At 60.0% G+C, this 27,182-nt stretch overlaps 2 protein-coding genes across 2 annotated transcripts; both read left to right on the top strand.

The window, feature by feature from the left end:
• The first annotated feature begins 13 nt into the window (after nucleotides 1-13).
• CLP1 (cleavage factor polyribonucleotide kinase subunit 1) lies at nucleotides 14-2,739 on the top strand. The gene is made up of 2 exons (XM_056354635.1): nucleotides 14-769; nucleotides 1,950-2,739. Exons 1-2 carry the CDS (start codon nucleotides 164-166, stop codon nucleotides 2,619-2,621), a joined length of 1,278 nt encoding a protein of 425 aa, XP_056210610.1. The 5' UTR covers nucleotides 14-163; the 3' UTR covers nucleotides 2,622-2,739.
• A 304-nt stretch (nucleotides 2,740-3,043) lies between these two features.
• On the top strand, nucleotides 3,044-26,706 carry ZDHHC5 (zinc finger DHHC-type palmitoyltransferase 5). Its single transcript, XM_056353932.1, is given in 14 exon segments — nucleotides 3,044-3,144; nucleotides 5,577-5,666; nucleotides 10,007-11,346; nucleotides 19,978-20,099; nucleotides 20,540-20,697; nucleotides 20,807-20,979; nucleotides 21,092-21,194; nucleotides 21,698-21,789; nucleotides 21,896-22,028; nucleotides 22,460-22,583; nucleotides 23,509-23,621; nucleotides 23,771-24,397; nucleotides 24,399-24,652; nucleotides 25,175-26,706. Coding segments are annotated over 12 exon segments (2,169 nt in total). The 5' UTR covers nucleotides 3,044-3,144; nucleotides 5,577-5,666; nucleotides 10,007-11,242; the 3' UTR covers nucleotides 25,341-26,706.
• The last annotated feature ends 476 nt before the right edge of the window (nucleotides 26,707-27,182 follow it).

The following is a 27,182-nucleotide window of genomic DNA, read 5'->3' as shown; positions in this document are numbered from 1 at the left end:
GGGCGGCCGGCATTGGCGGGTGCCACGGCAACGGCGTGAGGGCGGACGGCAGCGCGGGGGGCGCGGCCCGGCGGCTCGGGGGACAGGCCCGGGGGGGAGGCCCGGACCGGCCGGCCACTCGCCGCCCTTCCCACAGCGGGCAGGCGAGGCCCGGTGGAGCGTCATGGCGGACGACGGCGGCGAGGAGAAGAAGCAGGTGGCCAAGTTCGAGCTGGAGCGGGAGACGGAGCTGCGCTTCGAGGTGGAGGCTTCGCAGACAGTGCAGCTGGAGCTGCTCACCGGCATGGCCGAGGTCTTCGGCACCGAGCTTACCCGCAACAAGAAGTTCACCTTCGACGCTGGCGCCAAGGTGGCCGTCTTCACCTGGCACGGCTGCACCGTCCAGCTCAGCGGCCGCACCGAGGTGGCCTACATCTCCAAGGACACACCCATGCTGCTCTACCTCAACACCCACACGGCCCTGGAGCAGATGCGGCGGCAGGCAGAGCGGGAGGATGAGCGGGGGCCCCGCGTCATGGTGGTCGGACCCACTGACGTGGGTAAGTCAACTGTGTGCCGCCTGCTGCTGAACTATGCTGTGCGCCTGGGGCGCCGGCCCACCTTTGTGGAGCTGGACGTGGGCCAGGGATCCGTCTCCATCCCTGGTACCATGGGCGCTCTCTACATCGAGCGGCCAGCCGACGTGGAGGAGGGCTTCTCCCTCCAAGCCCCACTCGTCTACCATTTCGGCTCCACCACACCAGGCACTAACATCAAGCTCTACAACAAGGTGAGCACGGGGACCCTGTCAAGGGGTCTTGCCCCGGGGACAGGCCCAGTTTGGAGGTCCCTGCCTACCTGGCACCATCCCATTGCTTTTGCCACTGTGTAGGGCTGTGGCATGTCCCTGCATCAAGCACTGTGCCTGCTTCTGGGCATTGCAGCTCAATAGACATGTACGGAGGGCTGAGGCAGTGAGGGGTGAAGGTGTGATGGAGGTGGTGGAGGAGCTGGAGGAGACCTTTGAGTTAGGAAGAAGCTCTTCAGCCTGGAGAGGAGCTGAGGGAGCACAGCGGAGCTTTTCACTGCCTGTGAGCCCCTATGTGAGGCCTTTTGCAGGCTGCGAGTCCTGGCTGGCTGCAGAGGGTGAAGCCAGAGCCACAGGTCACATTGAGCCAGCTCAGCCTGCAGGGCTTGTTGGGTGAGAGGAGAGCAGAGTGCAGCTGCCAGCATGGCCTGATGGCTCTTGTGCAGAGCCAGTGTTAGCCAGAGCATGGTGGCCATCACTGCACAGTATTCCGCCCCTGCAGGAACCCCCTGTTCCTGCGGCCCACAGCCCGGCTCTCTGTTTAGGGAAACCCAGATAGAAAGAAGCCAAAGAAAAACCTGAAGACATCCAAAAAGCTGACCTGAATCCCCAGAGTCCTCCCACTGCTGCTGTTTGGTGACAGAGGCTTCTGCGTGGCTGAAGCCCGCCACAGCCCTTTTCATGGCAGCCCTCAGGACAGAGAAGCAGCATTGCTGTAGCCGAGCACCTTTAAGTGCTTGTAACATGTTTTTGGAGCTACTTGAGCCTCTTGTAATGGCAGATCGCTCTTTGTGGCTGTCTGTTGATGGTGGGGAAGGATTTTGTCCCAGGTGGCTGTCCATGAACCGGGTGTTGCTCCTGTGGATCAGCAGTAAATAACAAAGTGTGTTTGGAGCAGTACAGAGGATCGCTGTGTCCCCGAGAAGTAGGACAGGGCCCGCCATGCTGGCCTCCTGCCCTTCTGATGCTATTCAGGGACTGCCCTCGCTCCCCTGAGCTTCTCGCCCAGTCAGAGCTAGCAGGGTGCCACTGCGGGAATTGAGGCCTTGGGGGTATGGAAGGAGGTGGGGACGGCATTGGAGAGAGCCGGCTGAGGTTTGGGGACGTGGGTGCCCCAAAAAGGTGTTTCTGTCCTGCTACCTCCACCCTGTCTCCCCTGCAGATCACATCCCGCCTGGCCGATGTCTTCAACCAGCGCTGTGAAGTGAACCGCCGCGCCTCGGTGAGCGGCTGCGTGATCAACACCTGCGGCTGGGTGAAGGGCTCGGGCTACCAGGCACTGGTGCACGCAGCTTCTGCCTTTGAGGTGGACGTGGTGGTGGTGCTGGACCAGGAGCGGCTTTACAACGAGCTGAAGAGGGACCTGCCCCACTTTGTGCGCACTGTCCTGCTCCCCAAGTCCGGTGGGGTGGTGGAGCGCTCCAAGGACTTCCGGCGGGAATGCCGAGATGACCGCATCCGGGAGTACTTCTACGGCTTCCGTGGCTGCTTCTACCCTCACGCCTTCGATGTCAAGTTCTCCGACGTCAAGATTTACAAGGTGGGGGCTCCCACCATCCCGGACTCCTGCCTGCCCCTGGGCATGTCGCAGGAGGACAACCAGCTGAAGCTCGTACCGGTGACGCCAGGACGGGACATGGTGCACCACCTCCTGAGCGTCAGCACCGCTGACAGCCCCGATGACAACATCTCTGAGACGAGCGTGGCTGGCTTCATCGTTGTCACTGGCGTCGACCTGGAGCGCCAGGTCTTCACTGTCCTCTCCCCGGCCCCACGCCCCCTGCCCAAGAACTTCCTCCTCATCATGGACATCCGCTTCATGGACCTCAAGTAGCGGTGGCGGCGGTGGTGGCAGCGCCCCCTCCCCTCCCCGTGCCGGTTCTCAGCCCCGTAGGCACCGCGGTCCGGTTTTATACCTTTTGTAACGTTTGTTATTAAATGGCTAAGCCTTTTGCCGGCGGGTGGGTGAGTGTCTGCTCGACCGGGGTGGGAGGGGCGGGGACGGCGGGTCCCGGCCCTGCGTCCCCCCAGCAGTGCGCAGCGCCGTGGCGCGGCCCCCGTGCCCCTCACTCCGCGACGTGGTACGTTCCGCGCACGCGTCTTCCCACGCCGAGGAGCTGTTCGTGGTCCCGCCCCCCCTGTGGCGCATGCGCGCCCCCTCCCGCCGGCCTCAGGCGCATGCGCGCCGCCCTTCCCCGGCGGCTCCCCGCACGGCGGCCAATGAGAGGCGGCGGCGGGGGCGCGCGCGGCGGCGGGCGGTGCGCAGGCGCGGCCGTGACGTCGTGCCCAGCCGCCTAGTGCGGCCACGGTCCGTGCCCGGGAGCGTTCGTCGCGGCCTCTCGCTGCCGCCGCCGCCGGTGAGTCACGTGGGACGCTGCCCCCTGCCCCGTTCCGCCGCCCCGTCTCACCGCCTCCGGCCCCGGCTCAGCCGCGCAGGCCCGGCCGCCCCCTCCTCAGCCGGCCGGTCTCCCGCGCCCCTCCCCGGGGCCTGGCTCCCCGCCCGCCCCCGCCCGCCCGCTGCAGGCCTCGCCGGCCCGCTCCGCTCCGGCGGCTGCTTCCCGTGTGCCGACGGCACCATGCGCGGCCCGGGACCTGCCCCGGTTCAGCCCCCCGCCTCCGCGCCGTGCTCGCCCGGGACCCCGGCGGTCAGCCTCCCCGCCCGTCTCCGGCACCGGCGCGGGGATCGGCCCTGCCCCGCCCCGCCGAGGGGAGGGCTCGGCCCCGGGCACCCCCGCTGGCCGGTCCCTCCGGCCGCCCCCGGTGCTGGCGCCCGCGTCCCCGCAGCGCCGTTCCGCACGGCCGCGCCTGCCACCTCGCGTAGTCCGGCCCTGCCCGACCCCTCGAGGTACCGCCCGGGCGGGAGCTCTGCTGCCTCCTGCCCCTTCCCGCCGTGCCCTCCGCCCGCCCGCCGCCCCCCGGCCCGGGCGGGCCGCCCTCAGGGCAGCGGTTCGGGGCTGGGAGGGCAGGAGCCCCCTGAGGCCTGCGAGCGCCTTTACAGGGGGCCCGTTGCCGCGGGGGGGCCGTCAGGCGCAGCCCCGCGGCCAGCGGAGGTTGCTGCCGTGCTCCTTTGGCCTTGCTCTTGCTTCCCAGCGCCTGTGCCTCCACGCCCTAGCTACCGGGCAGGCAGCACCGGGCGGCCGGCGGCTCCCTCCTGCCCGGGCGGGCGGAACAGCCGCTGCCTGCCGCAGGGAGCCTTCGCACAGACACCTGCACCTGGGACTGTCCCCAGTGCTGCTGAGGAAATCTGAATAACTTTGGATTTTGAAAGCCTGGTGTCTGAAAGTACGCACTTTAACTTCTGTGGCCTGCCAAGGACCAGAAGTTAGGTGCCTGCTCTCGGGCCACAGAGCCCTGTCCCATGTGCCCAAAGCCTAATTGCTCCTCCAGGCATGTTTCCATGTTGTGTTCCCCGATTTTGGCGGAGTAATGGGTTGCACTGGCAGGTGTTCAACCTGACTTCTCCTCAGAAGTCCCAAATTCTAGACCTGGGGTGTGTAAATCCCAAATTAGTGCATCTGTGCATTTGGTCACATCTCCCTGAGACGAAGTAAAGCCCACGACATGCAGCCCCCCCTTTGTTTCACCAATGTGGGAGACAGTCGGCTGGCTGCTCGTGTGTTCCTCATGCCGCCTTCCTGGTGACTCCCTGGGAAGTGGTTTCCCTGGATCTGCCGGCTTTCGCTCCAGCACAGATCTGAATTTGTGTGTTTAGGGAAGCAGGCTTTTCTGTACTCGGTGCTACTGATTATTTTTTTGGCAAGTGGAAAATACGACTAGAGCCTTGTCTAGATCAAAATGAGGAGAGTTGATCTTAGAGTGTCTTAGTGGACTTAATCTAATTATCACCTTCACTACCTCCGGTCGAGGCAGCAGTTGTTCTTAGCAGAGCACTTTATTCTTGTTGGTTTCTAAGGTACAAGCCCCGACTGGAGGCAGAGAAGGTGGTAATTAGGTGGAGCTGACGGGGTCCGACGGGAGAACTTTTAGCTCCTGTTTTAGAGGCCTGTTTGGGGACGTTTACATCTGTCTCTGTGCCCGTGGTTGCCGTTGCCAACATGTCTCATAATGCAATGGCAAGAGGCTGGATTTGTGCCTCGCTTGCCACAGTGCATGGGGTGAGACACAGCTGCGATGGATGAGACTATGTTCTTCCCTGCTTTGTCCTTAAAATGGGGCTAATCCTGTGTAAACCAGTGAGATGGGCAGGGGAAGGAGGATGGGAGTGGTCTAAGCCAGGCTGGGAGATAAGCACTGAGTGGATGCCGGCCTTCTAGCTGTTGGCTGCAATAAATTATTTGTCCGTTTTCTGTATCTTATTCTCCTTAAAAAACCTGTATGTCTAACTGCAGAGAAGTGCAGTTGTATGAGGTGTGGGCCATTTCGCCTGATGCCAGGAGGACGGCCATGGAAGCCTAATTCTGGCCGGGTTTCCAAACTTCCCCGCAGAGCAAAAGCGTCTGGTACGTGTTGCTGCGCATCCTGCTTTTGAACTTAAAGCAGGAAAGTGTCACCAAATCATCTCCTTAAGAAAAGGACTCCTATTCAGGTACAGCACTGAGCACAGTTAAGGCCTGAACTCTATTACGTGGTACAGGGGTATAAGAAAACAGTCTCCTGTGGGGAGGACCCCATGGCTTTGTGTTGTGGCCAGATTTACTTTTCCCTGTGACATCCAGCCATCTGATGGTGATGGCTCTGCTTTTTAGCTTGCAGTCTATGTCCAATCCTGTTGTCTGGGCTGAAAAAAATCCTCATTTGACTTTTCGCTGTCTGTGCTCTGTGATCGCAGGGACCCCCTGCAGCAGAGGGGTGCTGGCTGCAGCCCATTTCCAATCCCATTGGCACCTCTCTGTGCCAGAAGACAGGGAGGGTGGCGGAGGTGAGTGATGTTCTGGTGTTGGTGGTCTGCAGCATGAGATGTTTGGTCTGGTTCAGTTGTGTTCACTGGCTGGCAGGTTGGAGAATGCATTTGCTCTGTCTGCTAGTTTTTAGAGTCTTAAATCTCAGCAGTAGATGAGAGCTGATTGTGCAACGACAAAATTAGGAGAGGGAGCCTGTGGAGGAAGGAAAGGGGGGTCCTTGGTCACAGGCTGGCCTTCTTGCTTGGGCTCAGCGGTGAGAGGCCAGGGGTGCTGAGGCTGAGGACAGCAGTGAGCTCTCAAATGGGCTTCTCCCTGTAACTCCTGGGTGTAGTTAATCAAAACAAAGTGGGTACAGGTAAAGCACATCCTGTCTTTGTGCGATCCTGGATCTGCCCTGTCTGGGAGTTGCCTCACGTGGAAGGAATTGTTTTCTGTTTGACCTGCGCCGTGGAAACTTGGTTGGTTTGGGGTAGGCAGGCAGGTAACCGCGGATTGCAGTGAAGTGACGTGTGTTTAGGAACCAGTAACAGAGTGAACTCTCTCCTCCCCGTGCCATTACACACCTGTCCCCGGGCGGTGGTGAAAGGTGGTGTGTTTAAGGAAAGCTTGTAATGTTGATGTGCATGTTTCCTCCTTCCAGGGGTAGGAACATGTCAAAGAGCTGCAGTGGTTATCGACAGCCATTGAAATAAGGAAGGAATGTTGTGGGCTGGTTACATGTGTTTTCCCCAACCCAGCACAGGTGGGGAGAGCTTGGTGAAGCGTGTTTTCGTGTCCTGTCTGATGCTCCAGAAAGATCGAGCCACAAAGCACCCAGCTCTTCGGGCTACGTCTGGGTAGATTGCTAGAGAAGAGAGCTTGTAGCAGACCGAGTAAAGCAGGGTGGAAAGCACGGTAGGAAGTAAAGGAGGAACATGGGGCTTTGAGAAGCAAGCACTGGAAGAAGAGGAGATTAGCATGAGACTTTACAAGGCCTTACCTGAAGAAAAGGAGACTCAGATGGAAAGAAATGGAAGGTGGCAGCAGTCATGCTTGCAAACGTCCTGAGGGAAGGAATTAAAAATGAAAGGAAGTCCCCAGGAAGGGAGATGAGGGGAAGTAGACGCAGTCCCTCGTGTGAGTGGAGGGAAACCCTTCAGACTGGGGAAGAGTGTTCTGGAGGTGGCTGAGCAAAGCGGAGCCAGGAAAATGCTCTGAAAAAGGGGTGCTAGGATTGGAAAAACAGGTGGAATTCCCAAGGGAGAGGGAAGGGGCAGTCACTGGTGACGCACACACTCAGTAGAGTTTGATTGCAGGAGAAAGGAGTTAGGGCTGAGTTGAGGGCAGGTCCAGAGGAGCTGGAAAGGAGGAGCTGCCAGGCTGGAAGTGGCAGAGGGAGAGAAATCGAAGGCAGGAGCAGAGCTCGTAGGTAAGCGGATGAGCTGGGGACTCTTCTGAGCAGAGAAGTCTGTGAGAGGCCTTTGTGGATGGGGATGAAGTGGCCAGAGAGGCAAAGGGTTTGGAACAGAGGTCTTGATAGAGCAGAGGTAGATAGGCTGCAGGAGGGAAAGGCTAGGGAGGAAGGTGTGTATTTGGGAGAATCTGTGTGAACGTGGCCTGAATCAGCATGATCTGTGGGAAGTCAGGGTGGATTTTGCTTGCATTTCTCCTGGATGCTAGGGTAAACGGCAAGGACAGTCAGGGTGAGATGAGGTAAGCCACGTAGTTCAACCCAAAGAAAAGAGGATACCCTGAAGACTGCACAGCAGAGATCCTGGCACGCCATGCCGTGCTGCACCCTTGATGGCTTTGGCAACCTGGATGTTCCCAGCTGTAGGAGGATGAGACCTGTTGCCTCGTGGCTGGGGCATGCAGGTGTCCTGGCCTCGGCTTCCCGCTCTCGGCCCGGGGGCTCAGAGGGCAGCAGGCTGTGCCTGCGCAGCAGGGCTGGGGCGGGCAGGCTCCGGAGGGGCTCAGCACCGTGTGGGGCACGCGGAGGGAGTCTGAGCTGCGTGGTGGCTCTGGGAGCCGGGCGGGATGGGCTCAGCAGCCTTCTGTAGGTTTGATGAGTTGCGGAGTTATTCTTGGGCAAAGGCAGCAAGGAGCCAGGGATGATATTTGCATTGCACCTCGCTTGGGTGTCGCTAATGACAGCGCTTGGGATTTCTCCCCCACACTTAGTGCATGTTCAGGTTGACTGTCTCATGAGCAATTATCTCAACTCATACATTCTTTATTTGATGAAGACCTCGCTCCTGCACTGCCTGGTGTTCATTTCTGTGCTAAGCTGAGGTGGCACACAGGCCTTTGCAGAGGCATGATGTGCCGGATCACCCTGTGTGAGGGCTTGGAGCACTTGAATTCATCGTTCCCTCGTCCTCAGGTGGAATAGCTGAGGCAGAACCCAGCGGGACCTGCTCGGGCTTCAGGGGCAACCATTGGGGAAGCACTTCGCCCTGATGAGGTGCACACTGATTGTGCTGTGCGGGGAAGGGGGTGGAGAAGATCTCCGGAGGAGGAATACCACAGGAAAAAACTCCTTCAATTTGGCAGTATCTGTTTGAGTTCGAGGTGTGGCGTTGTTTTCATGGCGGAGCCTTTCAGAGAGCTGGGGTGTTCTGTTACAGCAGATGAGCACGTTAGCAGATTGCTTCTGCTAAAGTAATTAGCAGTGATGTCATCTTTGTACTTCCGAGTAACCTGCCCCTAGAAATGCTCTTTGCCTGTATTGCAGCCGCAGCCAGCTCAGAGGACGAGCATCTCCCTCCCTGGGCGATGGCATTGCGGGGTTCACCTTTGTCCGGTGTCGGGCTTTTTCCTGAATTGTGTGTGTTGGGGCTTGCGCTCGTCTCTCATCGAAGCTCAGTATCATATCTTGGAGAGCAGAGTGAGGCCGGGGAGCTGCTGCTCTGCAGGAAGCTCTGCGCCTGCTGGGGAAAACCACTGTTTTCTCTGGTGTGACTCCTAAACTCACCACGGCCGAGAACTGGAAGCAGGTGAGACTGCAGCTTTCCCCAGCCGGCTCACAAGCATCAGTCCAGCGCTTCCTCTTGGTCACAAGGGCAAAAAGAACGTGGTTTGAGAAGTTGAGCTTCGTTTCTGCAAAAGAAGAGCTGCTGCACAGTGGGAGCGGTTTCTTCATTAGTCAGCCAAAGTGACTGACGCCTTGTTTTGTGACTGAACTGATTTAATTGTAATATATTCCTGTCATTAAATGTGCCTTTAATTTTGTGCCACCATTCTCTCAACCTTCACCAGTGTTTAGTCAGCACTAGATATTTCCCCGGTCCACTCCGACGAAAAAAACTGAGAGGTAGAAGAGGAGAAAACTGGAAGGGGAAAGTGAGTAAGTCGTTAGGGCTCTGTACTTGGACCTGCAGTGCAGGAGAGGCCTCATGACGGAACCAGGAGGCAGCAAAGTAGAGAGCAAGTGACAAACTGGGGAGCAGTTGCTGTAGCAGTAATAGTCGGTGCAACATCATCGGTGACTAGCTCGTCCCTGAGCTGCGGCAGGCTCTTGGGCATTTGGAGTTTGGGGCAGGTTGGTGCCTCCTGTTTCTGTTTCCAGAAGGGTTTGGTTTTCCGCATTTTCTGCAGCGCCTCTTTCTCTTGCGTCCTCATGGTTGGCCAAGGGTCACACGTTCCCAAGGGCACCCTGAAACAGTCGGGGCTACCTAGTGAGAGCCCAGCTCTCCTTTGGCCAGAGCTATGAGTACCTGCTCCGGTCGAGGGACTGGTGTTTTCTGTGGACCTCTCCCGTGTCCTACCCTCCGGGGGAATGGGATGAGATTCCTGGCTGTCTTTTCTTTCTGCGGTCTCCACCCTCCTATTATTAAGTCTCCAAACCTCTGATCAGCCCCCTCACCTGAAGGGAACCGCTGTTCTCTAGCGATTGGACTCAAAGCTATAACTGCGGAAAGGCAAGAGCTCGTAGGGTCCCTCACCTTGCTCAGGGCTCGGCATGGATTTCTCAGGCGGTCTCCGATGGGTTAGGTGGCTCAGCTTTCTCTGCAGCCAGCGCTGTGGGGCCTTGGGGTAGGAAGGGAGATGTCAGGCTGCGGCCGGGCTCACTTGGCTAATCACAGCTTCCACAGCATGGTCATTACTCCAGTTTTGCAGATGTGTAAAGGGATGCTGATGTTGGGTGATTGGCCTGGGGCTATGGCGTCGTTGGGCGTCAGAGCTGGGCTCAGAGATTGGCGTGTTCCTGATTTGGGACTTGACAATAGGCTTTTAAATCTACCAGGCGCTGTTTCCATCCTTCACTAAATGCCTGCCTCCGTGTCCTGGGGGGAGCTCAGTGTTGCTTTAGTGACTGTTTTGATATGACTGTGCCTCTTCTTTTGCCTTGTTAATTTTTTACTTTTTTTTTTCCTAGGTGTGGCCTACCAGATGTCAAGTTTCAATGATTTTATATAGTTTTTTTTAAAGACAAATGGATTAATGAAGAAGAATTTCAGTGAAGGAAGGGGAGTTAAAAATGGAGCAATCTGGAACAAACTGAGATCTGTTCCCTGCACTGCTTGGGCGATGGCTGAGACAGACCTATTCAGCACCGTTTTCACCATCGGTTGTCTCCTGGGCTTGTAAAACTGTGCCCTGAAAGCTCTCCTCCAGATCTCGCTGCAGATCTCTCTGTTAACCTACCCATACGGCTTGGAAATGGTTGCCACAGAAAAGATTTAATGAAATTCCTCTCGATGCCCAACCACGGAGTGGATACTAAGCCTGTGGAAAGGCCTGGGGGGTCAGGAGAAAGGAACAAGTAGGAAGAGGACAAAAATCACCATCCACTGGACCTTTCCCTCCCACCCCCCTTGCAAAGAAAGGATTTACAGCTCAACCTTGCACCAGCTGTTCCTCAGCTTTAACCATCAAGAGATAAATAAATAAAATTAAACGGCCACTGCCAGCCGGCCAGTCCCGCAACCCAGTGAAATCAGGGAGAGTGTTTTTGTGACCCCCTCCAGCGAGGGGGAGGAGGAGGAAGCACAGCAGCGCTGTGAGGAAGCTGGCAGATTGCTTGCCAGACAAACCCCTCCTCGTGTGCGGCAACCGGAGGGGGCTGCAGCGTATCAGAGGGCAGATTAAAAAGGAGAAGTGGCTTTTTGGCAAGAAGTTTACCAATATCTTGCTCTTTCCCAGGGTGCTCACTGGGTGCAAAGGTGCGCCCAGCTCCTCACCCGGCACATCACGCTCAGCCCCTTGCCCAAGCCTGGAAGGCTTCCTTCCCCCTCAGAGCCTGGCTGCTGGCATCGGCCGTGTGGGGACCTGCTTTTTGCAGGCTGAGGGAAGCTCATAAAGACTCTTGGCATTCCTGCCCCCAACGGTTGCTTTAAACCCAAGTCTGGGTCTCTGCTCTGAATTTTTTATGTTTTTAAACCTCCATCCCTGTGCCTGTGAACTATTGCAGAGCAGAGCGTAGTGTGGACTCCTCTCCTGGGGACCGACGGGGACTTCTGTGGGCTGTCTGCTGCAGAGCTCACCCTGGGAGCAGGCGTGGAGGCTGGGTAGCAGTTCGCCCCCATCCCCCTCCCCTTCTCGTCTTGCTCTGCTCTGACTCCCGCTGGGCCTGGGCTATGCTGCGGGGCGGATCCCCCACCACAGCTCCAACATGCCAGCAGCATCTGGAAAGAGATTCAAACCCAGCAAATACGTCCCGGTCTCAGCTGCTGCCATCTTCCTAGTGGGAGCCACCACCCTCTTCTTTGCCTTCACGTGAGTCCCAGCTACTCGGCCAAACAGCGGGGAGGGTGAAAGGCAACCTGGCGTCCCACCCCCTTCCCTGCAGTGCCGTGGGGTCTCGGGGGCAGAGCCCACATGAGGGTTATCTGGGAGAGGAGCTGTGACTTCTTGCCGGACTAAAGGGGGGATATTGTGCTCTGGGTGCTAAAGGATGGACGATGGCGTAGCCCTGCAGTCCATCAGAGCGATTCAAGCTGGATGTGTTTCTCTCGGTTTTGCTGTGAGTGAGCCAGAGGAAGCGGGGCACGGTGGATCCCGGCAAGGTGCTGTGCCATCGCTCAGCTCCAGTTCCTGGCAGCCGCTCCTCTTCTGTCTTTGGGTGTTTGCACAACTCGTTCGCCTCACTGGCCACTCTCTGGCAAATCAGCCAGGCTGGGAATTAGTTTGTGACCTGTAGGTGGAAAATGGCATAGATAATTTTTCTCCTATGGAGCAAAGTCAAGTGGTTTGGTAGACTGGGGCAGGCTCTGTGTTATTTTTAGAGTTTCGTAACTGATTTGTGAGCTGCAAAGGAAAGTTCAAGGAGAAGTACTCTGACCCCTGCGTGGATCTCTCACTGCTGCTGATGTCAGCCTTGCCCTGAGGAAATGAGGGTTTGGTATCTTTGGAGAGGACCCAAAGGAGGTGGCCTGCCGGTGCGTCTCTGGGGCCCGAGGCAGACACCTGTGTTGGCCTTGGAGCCAGTGGGGAAAAGCCAGGGTATAAAATGGTATCGGTTACTGGCGAGGGCCAGGCTGTACTGTGGGGATCTCCCTGGGCCGGGAGAGGGGTAGGGCTGCTGCTTAAGTTAACGTTTTCCCTTCCTGGCTGACAAATAGCTTACAACCTCGCTTGGGCCCGAGCTGTGCCAGTTCTGGGTTGGCGACAGGCAGGCAGGCAGGGTCTCAGGCACTGAGCCCCTGGCAGGGAGCTGCCTGCACGCCCCTGGGCGGGTGCTGAGGCACGCCTGTGCTGGGCAGGAGCGCCGGAGCACGGCGGCCAGGCCGGGCCGCTGAGCCCTGCACTGTGTTCCTGGGGCCAGGCTCTGCGGGGGGTTATGTTTTGGGGGAACAGCAGAGAGATTGCAGGTAAGATGTGTGTTTCTTTGTGCTCCCACGTTGGAAGACTTGATGGTGGCTCTGGACGGAGGGCGCAGGGTGCTTGTGGTGGTTCAGAGATGTGCTGGTTGCTGGCCTGGGACGTGGAGAGGCAGGGGAGAGGAAGGCAGTGGGTGACTGCTGCCTGCATACCCTCAGGCAGGGTGCCTGCTTTGTGGCACCCTCCAGCCAGCCAGCTGCCTTCGGCTCTGCTTTGCCTCTCGAGCCTCCCTCCATCCCTCCCGTCCTCTTCCCATCCATCCCACCTCAATCCTGTCCCCCTCCAGTCCATCTCGGTCCATCACTTACTCCTCCTGCCCCAGCACTGCGGAGGGGCAGAGCACACACCGGTCTGAAGGTGCGGGGCACTCTGTTCGTCCAGCTCTCTCCAGGGAGGCGGGAGATGATCTCAGCTCCCTTTTTTCCTCCCTGTTTAACTGACTATTTCACTTCACTGTGAGCTGCTTCTGGCGGGACCCTGGCCAGGCAGAGAGGGAGATGCACCTGCTGCTGCCGGAGAGCATCTCCCACTCACTGGGATGGCTTGCTCTGGCGGGGCACCTTCCATTGCTCCCCGGCGAGAGCTTTCTCTGCTGAGGGGTTTCACTGCTGGGGCTGGGCTGGGGATTAGCCGGAGCCGCGGGAGGCAGCTTCTCCTTGGAGGCAGAAGGTCCGGATGTCGCTCCCTGGGATGGAGCCATCGGTGGTTGGAAGGTCACCGTGGCTTTTAACGCCTGGCAACAACCGGGCAATAAAAGAGTAATTTGACGACTAAAGGACAGTTTGATTTACTCCTTCCAGCGGCGGGAGGCAGCTGGCAGTGTCGCTCAGCAGCATGCAGCAGTCCCTGGCGCTGAGGCACCGAACGTGTATCAGGCCAGCGCTGCCGGCAGTGCTGAAGCTGGAGGTTTTGCTGCTTCAGGCGTCAGACACACGCAGGAAGTGGCTGACTGTGTGCTGCCACTTCAGGGGGATGAAGGAGAAGAGGAGGGAGCAGGCGATGTCCTCTGAGCAGCTGTGCGCGACACAGCGTGACTTGCAGGGACAGACGTGCCTCTGCTTTGTCATGGCGAGCTGCACGCTGCACTTTGGGGCAGGGGGGTGGGGAATGGCAGGGCAGCCCTGTCCCCCCAAACCCAGTCCCTGCCGCTGTGGCCAAGCCCACAGTACCTGGCTGCAAGCTATCGCAGCAGCCGATAGCGGTGCTTATCAGCAAGCGGAGTGGCGCGAGGCATCACCAGGAGCAGGCACCAGTGCTGCAGAGCAGGTTTGTTCAGAACAGGAACACCTGGGCAGGGTCGCCTTAATTGTAGGTCAGTGGATGTTATTTAACCTACTTTAAAACATCAAATTAAATCTCCAGCAGAGCAGCAAAGCACGGTGCATTTTCACACGGGATATTCGGTGGGAAGGGAGTTGTGTTACTCCCCGATGTTACAGTTCTCTGAGGGCAGTGTCTGCCCGGGTGCTGGGGTGGGATGGAAGCAACACAGAACCACTCCACAGTTTGCCACCTGCCTGTGAACCATAGGACTGGTTTTCTGAGGATCACTGTGCCCCCCTTTCCTGCCTGGCGAAAGGCGGGCAGAGCAGCTGCCAGCCTCCTGCCTGGCAGACCTCGACACTGGCTGTCCCTGTCCCCCTCCACAGCACTTGCCATGCCTGGTGTGCTTGCTGCAGACCTGTTTGGGAAGGTTCTGCCACCAGCATTGGACCTAAAGCTTGTACTTTGGGAAGTGAAATGGAAGTTGCGAGGTGGGGGGTGCTCTGGGACACCTCCCATGGGGCCTCCTCCCAGGCAGAGAGCAGATGGGGCTTGGCATAACTCTCTTGAAAGGTTCCAATTGTGTTATTTCTAGCACATCTGCTGGACACCTTTTGGTCCATCCACACTGGCCCAGGATTTATATCTCTGGGCCAAGAACTCTATTTAATTGATTAATTTAATTAGGAGATGCTGCAGAACATGTGGCAGTTGAAATGAACTGAGGCTGATTGTGCTGAAGGGAGTGGGTGGTGGGAAGAGGGAATGTTCCTGTCCTCCCTCTGGAAGGAGTGGGGGTCTCTGACTTGTTGGGGGCTCAGACAGGTGCTGCTTTAGGACTGAAATTCCCCCTTGGGGTCAGTTTGTGCATTCCTGCATTCCCCCCTGCTGCTGGCCTGTACTGGTCCCTGCTCCTAGCACGGTGGGTGCCCAGCCTCCCCTTCCCCTCCAGAGCAGGGAGGACCCCCAGCCTGCCCTTGGCAGGGGCTCTCTGGCCAGTGTGCCATCAGCCAGCCTCCTCCTTCCATTTGCCTCCACTCTTGTTCATGGCCACAGCTCAGTGTGGCTTTTAGGGCTGTACAAAAGCCTGCAAAATATGAACTGTTTCTTGCAATCAGGTGAATCTGTCTGTAAAACCTCTGACTCTGAATTTTCCTCCTGTCCTTGCAGCTGGGGAGGCTGCAAGGGAGCTGCATCCGTTTGGGAAAGGAGCTCTCACCTCCGTCAGCACTGGTGGAGAGAGGGGAGGAGGTAAAGACTTGGAGGAGAGGGAAAGGAGAGGCAGGAGGATGGGGATGCCAGGGCAGGATGCGGCAGTCCCTGGAGCCAGCGGTGCCTCTGGTACATGGTGGCACGCAGGCTCCTAGTTGGACCCACACTTGTGTGACCGTTGGGGTGAGCAGGGGTCGTGTCTGCAGCAAGGCCTTCGGGAGCTGGAGAGGCAGCGGGGCGAGCCCAGCCCTGGCACTTGCTAGCCCTTCCTCGCTGGCCCGGTGGCGGGTCAGAGTCCAGGGATGCAGGCAGGGTGGGGAGGGTGTCCTCAGGATGGCTTTCTTCGGGGGGAGGGCAGGGGATGAGGGGCTGCAGGGTGGCTTGGAGCCTGTGGAAGGGAGGAGAAGTCAGGTTGGAGAGTGATGGACTTCTGCTATGACTGGATCAGAGATGGGCTCTTTGCCACCAGATGTGACTCAGTTTGCCCGAGGTTCCCCGATTTCTCTTATGCACTGCCAGAGACAAGTCTCAACAGCTCTTCTAGCGATGGGTGTGCTTTGCATCCCGATCTAGAGAGGGAACTTGATGAGTTCTCAGAGACCTGCATAGCCACGATGGTGAGCAGCCTCCCTCCTCTTCCCCTGCGGAGCTGGAGCCCGTGCTTCCCGGCTGCTGCCGGCATCAAGGCAGGGTCTGCAGCCCTGTGCTCTCTGCCTGCGAGAGCAAAAGGCAGCAGCACGTCAGTGCTTCTGATAATAAAGTTTCCCCTTGGGGATCGGCAGCCACCTTTGCTCCCTGTGCTGCAAAGGACCATGTTCCCTCCCGTGGGGTGGGGTTAGTGGTTGATCTCGGGGAGGTGAATCCCTGGAGTTTGAGGCCACAAGCATGGATTTGGTTCGAGTAATGTGTGGTCTGTGTATGGTGAGGATTTCTCTTTCCCTCCCTGGGTGTGGGGAGAGCTGGGAGGGTGGCAGGCAGTGGGCTACCACACGTGGGAGTGCCGGGGAGGAGAACCTGGCTTTGTGCTTGTGACTCAGGAGTGCTCAATGTGAGGCTTCCCGTGTAAGCTGTGGGTCCCTGGGGAGGGTGTTCTGCTTGCCCTGGCCTGTGAAATCCCACCCGGGGGTGGCATTGCACCCCTGGCCAGTTGTTCAGAGTGTAAAGTTCGCTGAGTGCAGAGCAGCCCCTGGCAGCTTGCCTGGCCAGTTGCAGGCAGCTGGCAAGACCTGATCGGGACAGGGGTTGTGAGCTGGCGCCGAGGCACCACACCGGCTCCTCCGATCGGTTCTCCCTTCTGAAGGTCCAAGTTCAGTCTTTCATCCAGCTGTGGAGGCTGGCTGGCAGGTCGGCTCTTGGGGTGATCAGAGTCCTGCCTTAGGGTTTGCAGCCACCCAAAACCAGAGGCCAGGTTTGGAGGACGTGCTGCAGCGAGCCCTCTGCTCCCCCTGGAGCTGAATATGCAGCCCCCAGAGCAGAGCTGGACTGCCAGGGCAGGGGGATCAGTGTCGCCAGGCAAGTCTTCTCCGTTTGACCCATCGGCATCATTGGTTGTCCCCTTAAAGCTGTGGCTGCATCCTTCTCAGTGCCAAGGTGTCTGGAGTCTGCTGGTGCTCTCTTAGCTAAAGGGTCAGTCTTTCTTGCCCCTGGGGACCTGCTTGCTGCCATCCTGCCCCCCCCCGGGAGCTGTGCTGCTCACTCCTGTGAAGGGCTCGGTGCCCAGCAGCGTGGGAGGTGATGGGGGAGGTATTCCCTTCCCGCTGGAGGGCCAGTTCTTCCCTCTGCCTGTCCCAGAGCTTTGCCAGCCTTTGCTGAAGCAGCTATCTTTCCCCTGTCCTGCCAGGGTCTGGCTTTAAGGCTCTGGGCTGCGTGTTTGGCTCAGCCTTGCTGTTGGCATTTCCATTGTGCAGGGATGGCTGGTGTGCAGTGGGTCTCCCTGGCTCCCCTCCATCCCTTTCAAACAAAGATTTGGGCTGGGATTTCTCTTTCTAGAGAGAGCAGCTCATTACTCGGTGTTCCTGGAAGGGCTTTCCCTATCTTTAAGGCTCATCTGAGCCCCCCTGCCCCTCTCCCTCCAGCAGTCTCGCTGCAGCTGGGCAGGGAGCAGAGCTAAGGAGGCTCCCTCGAGCTGGAGTGCTCAGCTCAGTGGTGCGGGGTGCTTGGCTCTGCCCTTCCTTGGGACGAAGGGACATTACAAGTGGCCACCTTCCCCGTGTCCGATGCCCAGGGCAGGGGAGGAAAGAAGTGCCCTTCAAAGAGGCTGCCGGGCCAGGAGGGCAGGGAGCAGCCCTGCTGGGTCCCTCAAAGGCCGGGACAGCAGTGGTGATGAGGAGGGGGGGGGCTATCTCCTTGAAACTGCACTGCCAGCGAGGCCTCTGGCCCTGGAAGCTGCAGGGAATGGGTGGTTTGCTCCTTGCCCAGCACTTCTGCTGCCAGGTGAGTACCGGGGGCTGCTGGCTCCCTGCTTTGCTGCCTGCCCTGCTGCAAATACCAGTTTCCCTCTGCAAGACTGGGAAGCTTTCTCGCCTGGGAGACTTTCTGACTTTCATTTTCTGCAAACCCCTGAAACCACTTGAGCATTTCTTGCCAGTGCTGTTCCAGTGGGTGGCCGGGGGCAGCCCCAGCAGCAGCCGGGTGCTGGGGCAGGTGGGACGAGCCCTCTCCCCGGCACAGCCTGCTTGTCGGAGGGGAGGAGGAAGCTGAGCTAGGTGTGAGTGCCTTGCTCCTGGCATGGCTTCCAGTCCCGTGGTGGCTCCCAGCAATGCCGGTCATACTGGGCTAGCTGGGCTCGCAGTGGCTAGTGTGTTGTTGCCTTGCTCAGGTCTTGGCGTGGCAATGTGGCGTTCATCCCATACCTCTCCAAGGCTGCTCTCCGAGAGTTTTGAGGCACAGATTGGAGACTGCTCCTCCTGACCAGACCGTCCTGGCTGTGCCAGTGCTGCCTGCTCTGCGGGGAATCCAGCTGGCTGGCTTCCGAAGGAGACGGCAGGGCCAGTTGCATCAGGAGGCAGAGCTGGCATGGTCGGTGCTGCGCAGGTTGTGAAGGAGCCGCTCCCCGCCCCGGAGGAGACCTCTTGGTGAAACATGGAGAGATGCTGTCTCAGATATGTGGAGGCGGGGAGGCATTGCCCAGGGTGCCCAGGAGGGTGAGGCTCCCACCCCAGCCAGGCGCTCGCTCTGAGCAGCACGGAGGAGTGGGCTGAGGGGCGGAAGAGGTTTTGGAGAAGACAACTTTGCAGGTGCAGGGCTGGGGCCTGGAGGTGCTGCAGAGGGTGGTGGTGCCGGGCCCTGCTCCGGGAGAGGAGCAGGAGGAGGAGGAGTGTGCTGGTTGGTAGAGCAGAGCTTGGCTCCTGGTGTGCTCTGCTAGCCAAGTGTCTTGTCAAGTCAAGAGGGTTTGCTCTCCTGCTCTCCTCTTGCCCTCATTGCTGTGCCGGGACAGGGACTGCCTTCTCCTTGGCCGGTGCAGGGCAGGTCCCGCTGCTGCTTCCCACCCTCGCCTGGCACAGGGAAGGGCCAGGGCACGGAGCCATGCCCGGTGCCTGGGTGTGCCCTGCCCGCCTCTCCCTCCTCCGCTGCCAGGTCGGTGCCAAGGCAGGTGTGCCTGCTCTTCCAGCCCGGACCCACCTTATCTCCTGGCTGCCACTTGCCTGGAGGCGGCCCTCCGCCTGGCACCGTCCCCTGTCCCCTCGCACGATGCCCCATGCCCCGTGTGGGCCGGTGCCCCCCCTGCCCTTACTCAGGGCCCTGCTGGCTCTGGACTGGGCTGAACTGGGGGCGAAGCCCTGGGCCAAGGGTTTATTCTCAGTTGGAGCCTTGCAGAGGCTTTCAGGGCTGCCATGACAAGGACAAGGGCCGCTTCGGGGGCGATGGGGCCTGTCCCCTTGGCTGGGTCCCAGCGGGTAGCAGTGGAGGAGGGGATGGGACCAGTGCCTGCCCCTTCACCTCTACCTGCTCGGGGGCTGCAGGGGATTACAGCGCTGGCACCATATGTCACCCTGCCCGCCAAGCCCTGCGCTCTGCCCCTCTCTGCTCCTGCTGCCTAAATCCATCTGCACTTATCGCTGCAGGGGGAAGAGAGGGACAGATGCTGTCCTAGATCTGCAGGATTAAACTCCCAGCAGCAAAGCAGATTAGGGTATTACGCTGGCGCCTCTGAGGGGGAAGCCCGCTGTCCGGAACCCGGCCTGCCCAGGGCAGCGGGGAACGGTGGTGATTCCCTTGCTGTGCTCCCATGGAGGAGCTGGGTGCTGGCCGGGCAGGCTGGCACAGTGGTGGGGTCCCCGTGTGCCACTGGAGTTCGTCTCCAGGCTGGGCTCCAACTGCAGATTGTGAGGAGCAGGAGCAGTGCTGGAGGCAGTGGAGCTGCTGCTGGTTTTGCATCCCCTCACAGGGTCCCCTCTGTCCCCATGCTCCCTGCTGTGACACGTGGAGGGCGACGCTCGGGTCCCCTGTGGCTGGATCCCTCCCACGTGCCTCCCATGCTGTCAGCCCGGCTCACCCTGTCCTCCCCACTGCCTGCGGTCACTCCCCGTGGCAGCAGGGTCCTGCGCTGACAGCACCTCTGGGGCTGTGGGTGCAGTTTTTGCTCTCCGCTGGTTTACTGGAGCGTAAACCACTCCGGCCCCCCACAGCTGCTCCCCCAGGGCTGGGCGTTAGGCTGGCCTGCGGAGCGTGGCTGAACACACCCCCGGTCAAGCTGGCCTGGTTACAGCTCCAGTTCAGGAGTGGAGGGCACTGGGTGAGAGCAAAAGGAAGAGTTGTTTGGCAGGGAACCTCCGCAGCCCCCCGCCTGGGCCGGAGCCTGGGAACGCGGCCCAAGAGCAGGGGACGTGGACTTCCCAGCCAGGCCATCACCGAGCACGGGGCTCGGAGGGGGCAGCTGGCACCCGCTCAGCCCTTGCTCTCCCTGGGGGCACCGTCAGAGCTCAGTGACACTGGCCTGGGGCTGTGTGGGGGGCAGGACCAGTGGGGAGGGGAGGGGGGAGGCAGTGGGAGGCGCTGGAGGAGTGACCCGTGGGATGAGGCCTGGGTGTCTCACTGCTTCTGTGCCTGCAGGTGCCCGGGGCTCAGTCTGTACATCTCCCCAGTCATTCCTGTCTACAATGCTGTCGTCTTCCTCTTTGTGCTGGCCAACTTCAGCATGGCCACCTTCATGGACCCAGGCATATTCCCACGAGGTGAGTCTGGCTCTGCTTGGGAAATGTCTCATATAGAGCTGTCTCCTTCCTCCCAGGCAAAGAGGATTACCTAATCCCAGAAGCCATGAGGAAAGCCCTCCTTGCCCGTGCCGGGTGGGATCGGGTGGTGACACACGCTATGGGGAAGGTAGCTCTGGGTTCAGCACCCAGCCTGTAGGACCACGTGGTGGAGGGAGTGTAAATCCTGGCACCCCATATGGGTGCCGTGGTTTTGGGGCAGAGTCTGGGAGGCACACACCCACCCAACCCCCACGTTTTTAGGGGTCCGTGGCTGGTCCCTGTGCCAGGTGAGATGGACCTGGTGACAGCGGAGGGCGATGCCGGGCACCTCCAGCTCAGGAGGGCAGGAGGCTGGCTGGGCCCTGGCGTTGCCTTCCCCTCTGCCCTGACATGTGGCTGCGCTGGGGTTTCCCCATCAGCTGAGGAGGACGAGGACAAGGAGGATGATTTCCGAGCTCCGCTCTACAAGACGGTGGAGATCAAGGGCATTCAGGTGCGCATGAAATGGTGTGCAACCTGCCGCTTCTACCGGCCGCCACGGTGCTCCCACTGCAGCGTCTGTGACAACTGTGTGGAGGTGAGGAGCTGCCGGGTCTCGATTCCTCTCTGTTTCCGTGCAGAGTTTAACACATAGTGCAGGCAGGAAGCCCAGGCAGCCCCTCACCCCGTCTTCTCCCCACCGACAGGAGTTCGACCATCACTGTCCCTGGGTCAACAACTGCATCGGGCGGCGCAATTACCGTTACTTCTTCCTCTTCTTGCTGTCACTCACCACGCACATCATGGGAGTGTTTGGCTTCGGCCTGCTCTATGTCCTCTACCAGGTGGAGGAGCTCTCTGGCGTCCGCATGGCGGTCACGTATCCTCTGCGAGGCCACAGGAGCGGGGCCAAGGTGGGAGGGCCGTGGCGGGGCTGGGGACAGTGTGCTGTGGAGCGGGGCTGTGGCTCTTCCTTAGCTGGCTGCTGACAGCATGGTGGTGATGTGCGTGGCCGGCCTGTTCTTCATTCCCGTCGCTGGCCTTACGGGGTTCCACGTGGTGCTCGTGGCGAGGGGCCGTACTACCAACGAACAGGTATGGCTGCGGGGCTGATGCCAGGGCCGGGAGTTTTGAGGCTCCCTGGGACAAGACAGATGTCGACAGGGTGGGCTGAGGCAGGGGAAAGCCACTGAGCTGGGTAGGGGGTAGAGCACGAGATGTCTGCGAGGGGAGGCTGAGAGCACCTCGTCTGTGCAGCCTGAAGACGGGGGATCTTTACTGCGGCTGTTGGGGGTGGCTGCAGAGAGGATGGAGCTGGACAGGCTCTTTGCAGGGGGGCAGGAGGTGATGGGCACAGCTAACGAGGCAGCTTCCAGTTAGACGTTAGGGAAGGGCTTTTGCCCCTCGAGGGTAGTTGAACACTGAAACAGGGACCTGGAAAAGGGGGAGCGTCTCAGAGTATCTCCATCCCTGGAGACTGTCATGAGTGAGCTGGACAAACCCTGAGCAACCTGACCTGGCTGGCTGGAGTGGAGACACCCCCCACTGCCAAGGTCCCTGTCCACCCCGGTAACGCTGCGATGCTCCTCATCCCGCAGGTGACGGGCAAGTTCCGTGGTGGTGTCAACCCCTTCACCAACGGTTGCTGTAAGAATGTCAGCCGGGTCCTCTGCAGCTCCCCGGCCCCCAGGTGAGCCTGGCACAGCACCGCTGTGCCCCGCTAGCCCTGCAGCGTCGGAGCAAACTGCCCTGTCTCTAGCTCCAGGCCTTGAGCTTCCTCCTGCCCCTCTCCCTAGGTACCTCGGGCGCCCGAAGGCCGAGCAGACGGTGCTGGTGAGACCCCCCTTCTTGCGGCCCGAGGTGTCAGACGGTCAGATCACTGTCAAGATCATGGACAACGGTATCCAGACAGAGCTGAAGAGGACGAAGGTGAGGAAGGTGGGGATTAGTGCTCCCTGCGTTGGGGCATTCCACGGAGCCCAGGGGTGCAAGCCTGCATCCGTGAGTAAAGAACCGAGTGAGCCTTGTCACGTTCCCCATCCCCCTCCGTGTCATCTTGTTCTGTGTCCCCAAGGGACAGAAACCATGTCCCTCCCATGCGGCAGCGACCACATGAGGCTTTGCACCCTCCGTTGCCTTTCCTCATCCTTTCCTTCCCCCTTGCAGCATCCTTTGGAGCTCCCTGCTCCTCAGCACCTCCCAGCACCCGAGGCACATGCCGCCTTCAAGCGCTCAGTATGTCAGATGGCCCAGGAGGCAGCGAGAGTCCCCGCGGTGTTGCCGCCTGCTCCCTGCCTGCCGAGGAGAGGGCTGAGGTCTCGGTACCCCTCTGATCCTCCCTCTGCGCTTTGTCTCTGCAGTCCAAAGGAAGCCTGGAGGTGACAGAGAGCCAGTCTGCTGACGCCGAGCCGCCACCCCCACCTAAGCCAGACCTCAGCCGCTACACGGGCCTGAGGACACACTTAACCCTGGCCACCAACGAGGGTAAGGAAGGCATGCAGGGTCCCAGGCAGCCGCTGGAAGGGGAGCCCAGGGCTGTGCCAGGCAGACCAGGAGCCAGGGCTGTAGGTGGAACAGGCTGCAGGGCAGACCCGAAGGACATCAGCAGCACCGTGTTGTGGGGCAGGACGTGCTCGTATTTCTGGGCTGGTCTGTGTGGCCCCTTGCACCAGAGAGGAGCAGGAGGCCAAGCCGAGACAGCGTGGTGCTTGTCCAGAGTGCTGTTGGTGGCCTGTGACAGGCAGGCTTGCAGGCTGCCCTGCATCAGGCAGGCACAGGAGCATCGCCAGGATGAAGGAGGCAAAGGAGTGGCCGGCCTGGCTTGGCGGCAGAGAGCATGTTTGTGGCAGCCTGCGTGACTTGCTTTCCCCACTTGCCTGAGCATCATCAAAGCAGCATTCGGAGCTGCCTGCAACAGAGGTGGGATGTGAAGGGCAGAGCTTGGAAGCAGCCGCTTCCCGCAGCGGGCTGAAAGCCTCTGCTGCTCTCCCCGTCCCCCTGTCGGGGCTGCAGCACTGCCCAGCCCTGCTGCCTGGAGAAGGGCTGTGGCGTGTGTGTCAGCGGGGTGACCAGCCAGCAGGTCCACAGTGTGCTCAGGCACCCGCTGACCCCTCTGTGTGCACACCCTGCTGACCCCAGGGTGTCACCCAGCCTGCTGTAGGGGCAGGGAAGTGCTGGCCCAAAATGCATTGCCACGGGGACACATTTTCCATCCCACTCCGTTTTCATCTGCCCCTGGTGCGCCTCTCCTACAGCCCATCCCTCTCTCTGCATCCACCCCCCTGGTCTGTCTGCCTCACAGGCTCAGAGCCGGTTCTTGGGAAGGGAGGGCAGGGCTCTGCACACCACTCCTTCCCCGGGGAGCTGCCACGTTTCTTCTGAGCATCTTTCTTTCTTCCCCTGCCTGCAGACAGCAGCTTGCTAGGCAAGGACAGCCCCCCCACTCCCACCATGTACAAGTACCGGCCTGGCTACAGCAGCAGCAGCAGCTCAGCAGCTTTGCCCCACTCCACCAGTGCCAAGGTAAGGCTGCGCCCACTGCCCAGCCCGACAAGGGGGGAACCTGGCCTCGAGGGGATGCCACCTGGTTGGGGGAGAGTTTGGAGTGGGCACTGGGAGCTTTGCCAGGGCTCCATCTTTCTGTGGGTGACTGCTGTGTGTCTGCCCCTCAGCTGAGCCGCGTGAATAGCCTGAAGGAGCCCAACTCCATCTGTGAGAGCAGCCGCAAGCCCAGCTACCGCTCAGAGCCCAGCCTGGAGCCCGAGAGCTTCCGCTCACCCACCTTCGGCAAGAGCTTTCACTTCGACCCGCTCTCCAGCGGCTCCCGCTCCTCCAGCCTCAAGTCGGCCCAGGGCACGGGCTTTGAGATGGGCCACCTCCAGTCCATCCGCTCAGAGGGCACCACTTCCACCTCCTACAAGAGCCTAGTGAACCAGACGCGCAATGGCAGCCTGTCGTATGACAGCCTGCTCACGCCCTCCGACAGCCCTGACTTTGAGTCTGTGCAGGCAGGCCCAGAGCCCGACCCGCCGGTGGGCTACACCTCGCCCTTCCTCTCAGCCCGCATCGCCCAGCAGAGAGAGACCGACCTCCATGGCCGCTTCGCCAGCGCCGTCTCCCCCAAGCACGCGCCGCCCCGCGAGCCCTCGCCCGTGCGCTATGACAATCTCTCCCGCCACATCGTGGCCTCCATTCAGGAGCGGGAGAAGCTGCTGCAGCAGCCACCGGCACCAGGCAGGGAGGAGGACGTGGGGCTGGTGGACTCGGGCATCCAGTCGACACCAGGCTCCAGCAACGCCCCCCCGCACCAGCTCTTCCTCGGACGATTCGAAGCGCTCGCCCCTGGGCAAGAATCCGCTCACCCGCCCGGCCCCACCCCGCTTTGGCAAGCCCGAGCCCCCCCACGCGCTCCGAGTGCGCTCCCTGGGCTCCCCTGACCAGCCCGCCGCCCCCCACCTGGGAAAATCCGTGTCTTACAGCAGCCAAAAACCAGCGTCTCAGGCCAGCGTCCCCGAGACGGAGGAGGTGGCCTTGCAGCCCTTACTGGCACCAAAGTAAGTACCGGAGTGGCCACCTCACACACAGCGTGGTCTGCAGCCCCACAGATGGGGGGGCCCTTGCCCTGGGGGGAGCCGACTGCCCATCACACCCCCTCCCCACCTGGTGCCCCCTCCAGCCCTCCTTCCCCTGCACCAGCGCCCTGGGACAGTGAAACACCCTCACTGGGAAGTGATGCTACACCTAGCTTAGAGAAGGGCGAGGGAAACTCTCCTCCTCGCCTGCCTTCCCCCTTCTCCTCCTCCTCCTCCTCGCCTGCCTTCCTCCTCCTCCTCCCCCCAGAGCAGAGCTGGCCCCACCCCGGGCCACCCCACAGGTCTCTCTGGGAGCTGGGGCAGCTGTGGGTGCTGGAGGTCCCCGGGGAGGGCAGGACTGTGGCTGCTGGGATGCTGGGGTCCCTCCCCCGGGTGACAGCAGCCCTGCAGTCCTATCCTTCCCCCTGGCTTCAAGACCTCCCCGCGGTGCCGCGCTCCCTCCCCCTCCTCACACCCCATGTTCATCCTTCCTTGCCTCCCCAGGGACGAGGTGCAGATGAGAACAGCCTACAGCAAGTCCAATGGGCAGCCCAAGAGCCTGGGCTCGGCCCCCCCGGGCCCGGGGCAGGTGCCCCTCAGTAGCCCCACTCGTGGGGGAGTCAAGAAGGTCTCCGGCGTGGGGGGGACCACCTACGAGATCTCAGTATGAGGGGCAGAGCCGCTCGCCCCCTCACCTCCTCCCAGGCTGGCACCCACCGGCCCCCGAGGGACGACACGTGGCCGGACACTCTGCGGACTCCAGGGAGAGCCGGGCCAGGGGGCAACGGGCCAGCGGCCCCCGCCGCTTTTCTCTTTCTCCACCCCGCCCCGGGACTTGGTGGGCTGACACAGACCCGAGCGGGGCTGCTCGTCCTCCACCTGCCGAGGACTGCTGCCGGCAGGTGCCTGGCCGGGCTCAGGGGCTCGGGGGCCACCCCTGCAGCCTCGTGCCCGGCAGCACCGCGGCTGCGCCAGCCACTTGTGGGCCTTGTGCAATCAACCGCTCGCCTAGCGTGGTAGGAATGGATTGTTTTTAAACCAGAATACTTTTTTTTATTATTATTGTTACGGATTCTATTTTTTTTTCTCTTTCTGAGTTACCAGGTGTGTGTATATATAAATATCTATATATATAAATATAAATATTAAAAAAAAAAAAGCAGAAATTATATATCTTACCCAGAGAGCGGAAGAAACTGCCCCTTCCCTGCCTGGGGCCCGGCCCCCACCTTGTCCCATCCCTCACGCAGGGTCGGGGCCACCCTCTGCATTCCTGGCATGAGCTGGGGCAGGGGCCTGGCATTGCTCTCCCACCCGGGGTGGGCAGGGCCATGGGCTGGCAGGTGCCCCCCTGGGCTGCCCTGACACCCCCACACCCCCCCCCGGCCCCTGTTGAAGGCCAAGGTGCTTTCAGCCGAGGACACTCTCCTTCCCAGTTCTTCACTTGTGAAGCCCGCAGCCCACCCTGCCTGGGGCCTCACAGCACGGGGAGGAAGGGTGGAGGGGCAGCCCCTTCCCTGCACATCCCCAAATCCAACCACCAGCTGGCACCGCAGGTGCCGGCAGGCGCAGAGAAGCACTCATGGGCTCCAGTCTTTCCCCACTTGCGGTTTTCACCCTTTTTATGTTTCTCCAGGGTTTGTGTTGGTTGGGACGGGGCTGGGGTGCGTGTGTTATTTTTGTTGCTTTTTTTAATTTTTAAAATGGGTCTGATAGGGTTTTTTCACTGTCACACAGTTGGTTTTATTTCCGTTCGGGGAAGAGGAAGGCCAGCGGGGTACATCCCCATAAAGCAATATTTTCTCATCACATGCCAAAAACAAAAAATGCAGCCAAGGAGCCCAGTGCTCCCTGTCCCCCCACCCCTGCCCGGGCAAACCACCCCATGCAGGGGCCTGCAAAACTTCAGGCACTACTTGACTCTTTCTCTACGGCAATATGTCTCCCGAGGCCTCTGCAGAGCCATGCCATTGTTTTTTAATTATTATTATTAGCCATTTTAAAAATGAGGAATAAAAGGATATTTAATGAGCCGCCCTGGTGGGCATGTGTGTGCTTTGTTTAGCGTCTGGGGACAGAGGAGCCCCTGAAGAGCTCCCGTCCTCCAGTGTCTTGGCCTTCCCTCCTGCCTCACAACAGGGAGAGGAAAGGGGGGCCCAAGGAGAGCTGAGCCCAGCTGCGTTTTGGGGAGGCACCGCCTCAGGGTGCTACTGGGAAAACTCAGCTCCTGCAGAAGCTAAGGTTTTTCTCAGGGCATGAGGAAAGCCGCTCTGGGGAAGGCGTTGCAGGAGCTGGCGAGGCTTAGGATCCTGTGCAAGATGCTGGGACCAAAGGAGGACTTTGGTGTCATGCCAGGACTGCTGCTGGAGCTCCCAGTGCCTGCAATGGCAGCTGGGGTGCTCTGCCAGCAGCTGCTTCTGCACAGCGACACGGTGCCTCTCCAGGGTCACTCCTGTCCTCGCCAGGCCCGGGAGGTGATGGGCAGAGGAGCAGAGAGTCCCTCAACCCAGCC

Source organism: Falco biarmicus, chromosome 10 (genome assembly GCF_023638135.1).
Source record: "Falco biarmicus isolate bFalBia1 chromosome 10, bFalBia1.pri, whole genome shotgun sequence".
Lineage (NCBI taxonomy): Eukaryota > Metazoa > Chordata > Aves > Falconiformes > Falconidae > Falco > Falco biarmicus.
Note: the sequence above shows the minus strand (reverse complement) of the source record. Positions and strands in the feature narration are given on the sequence as shown.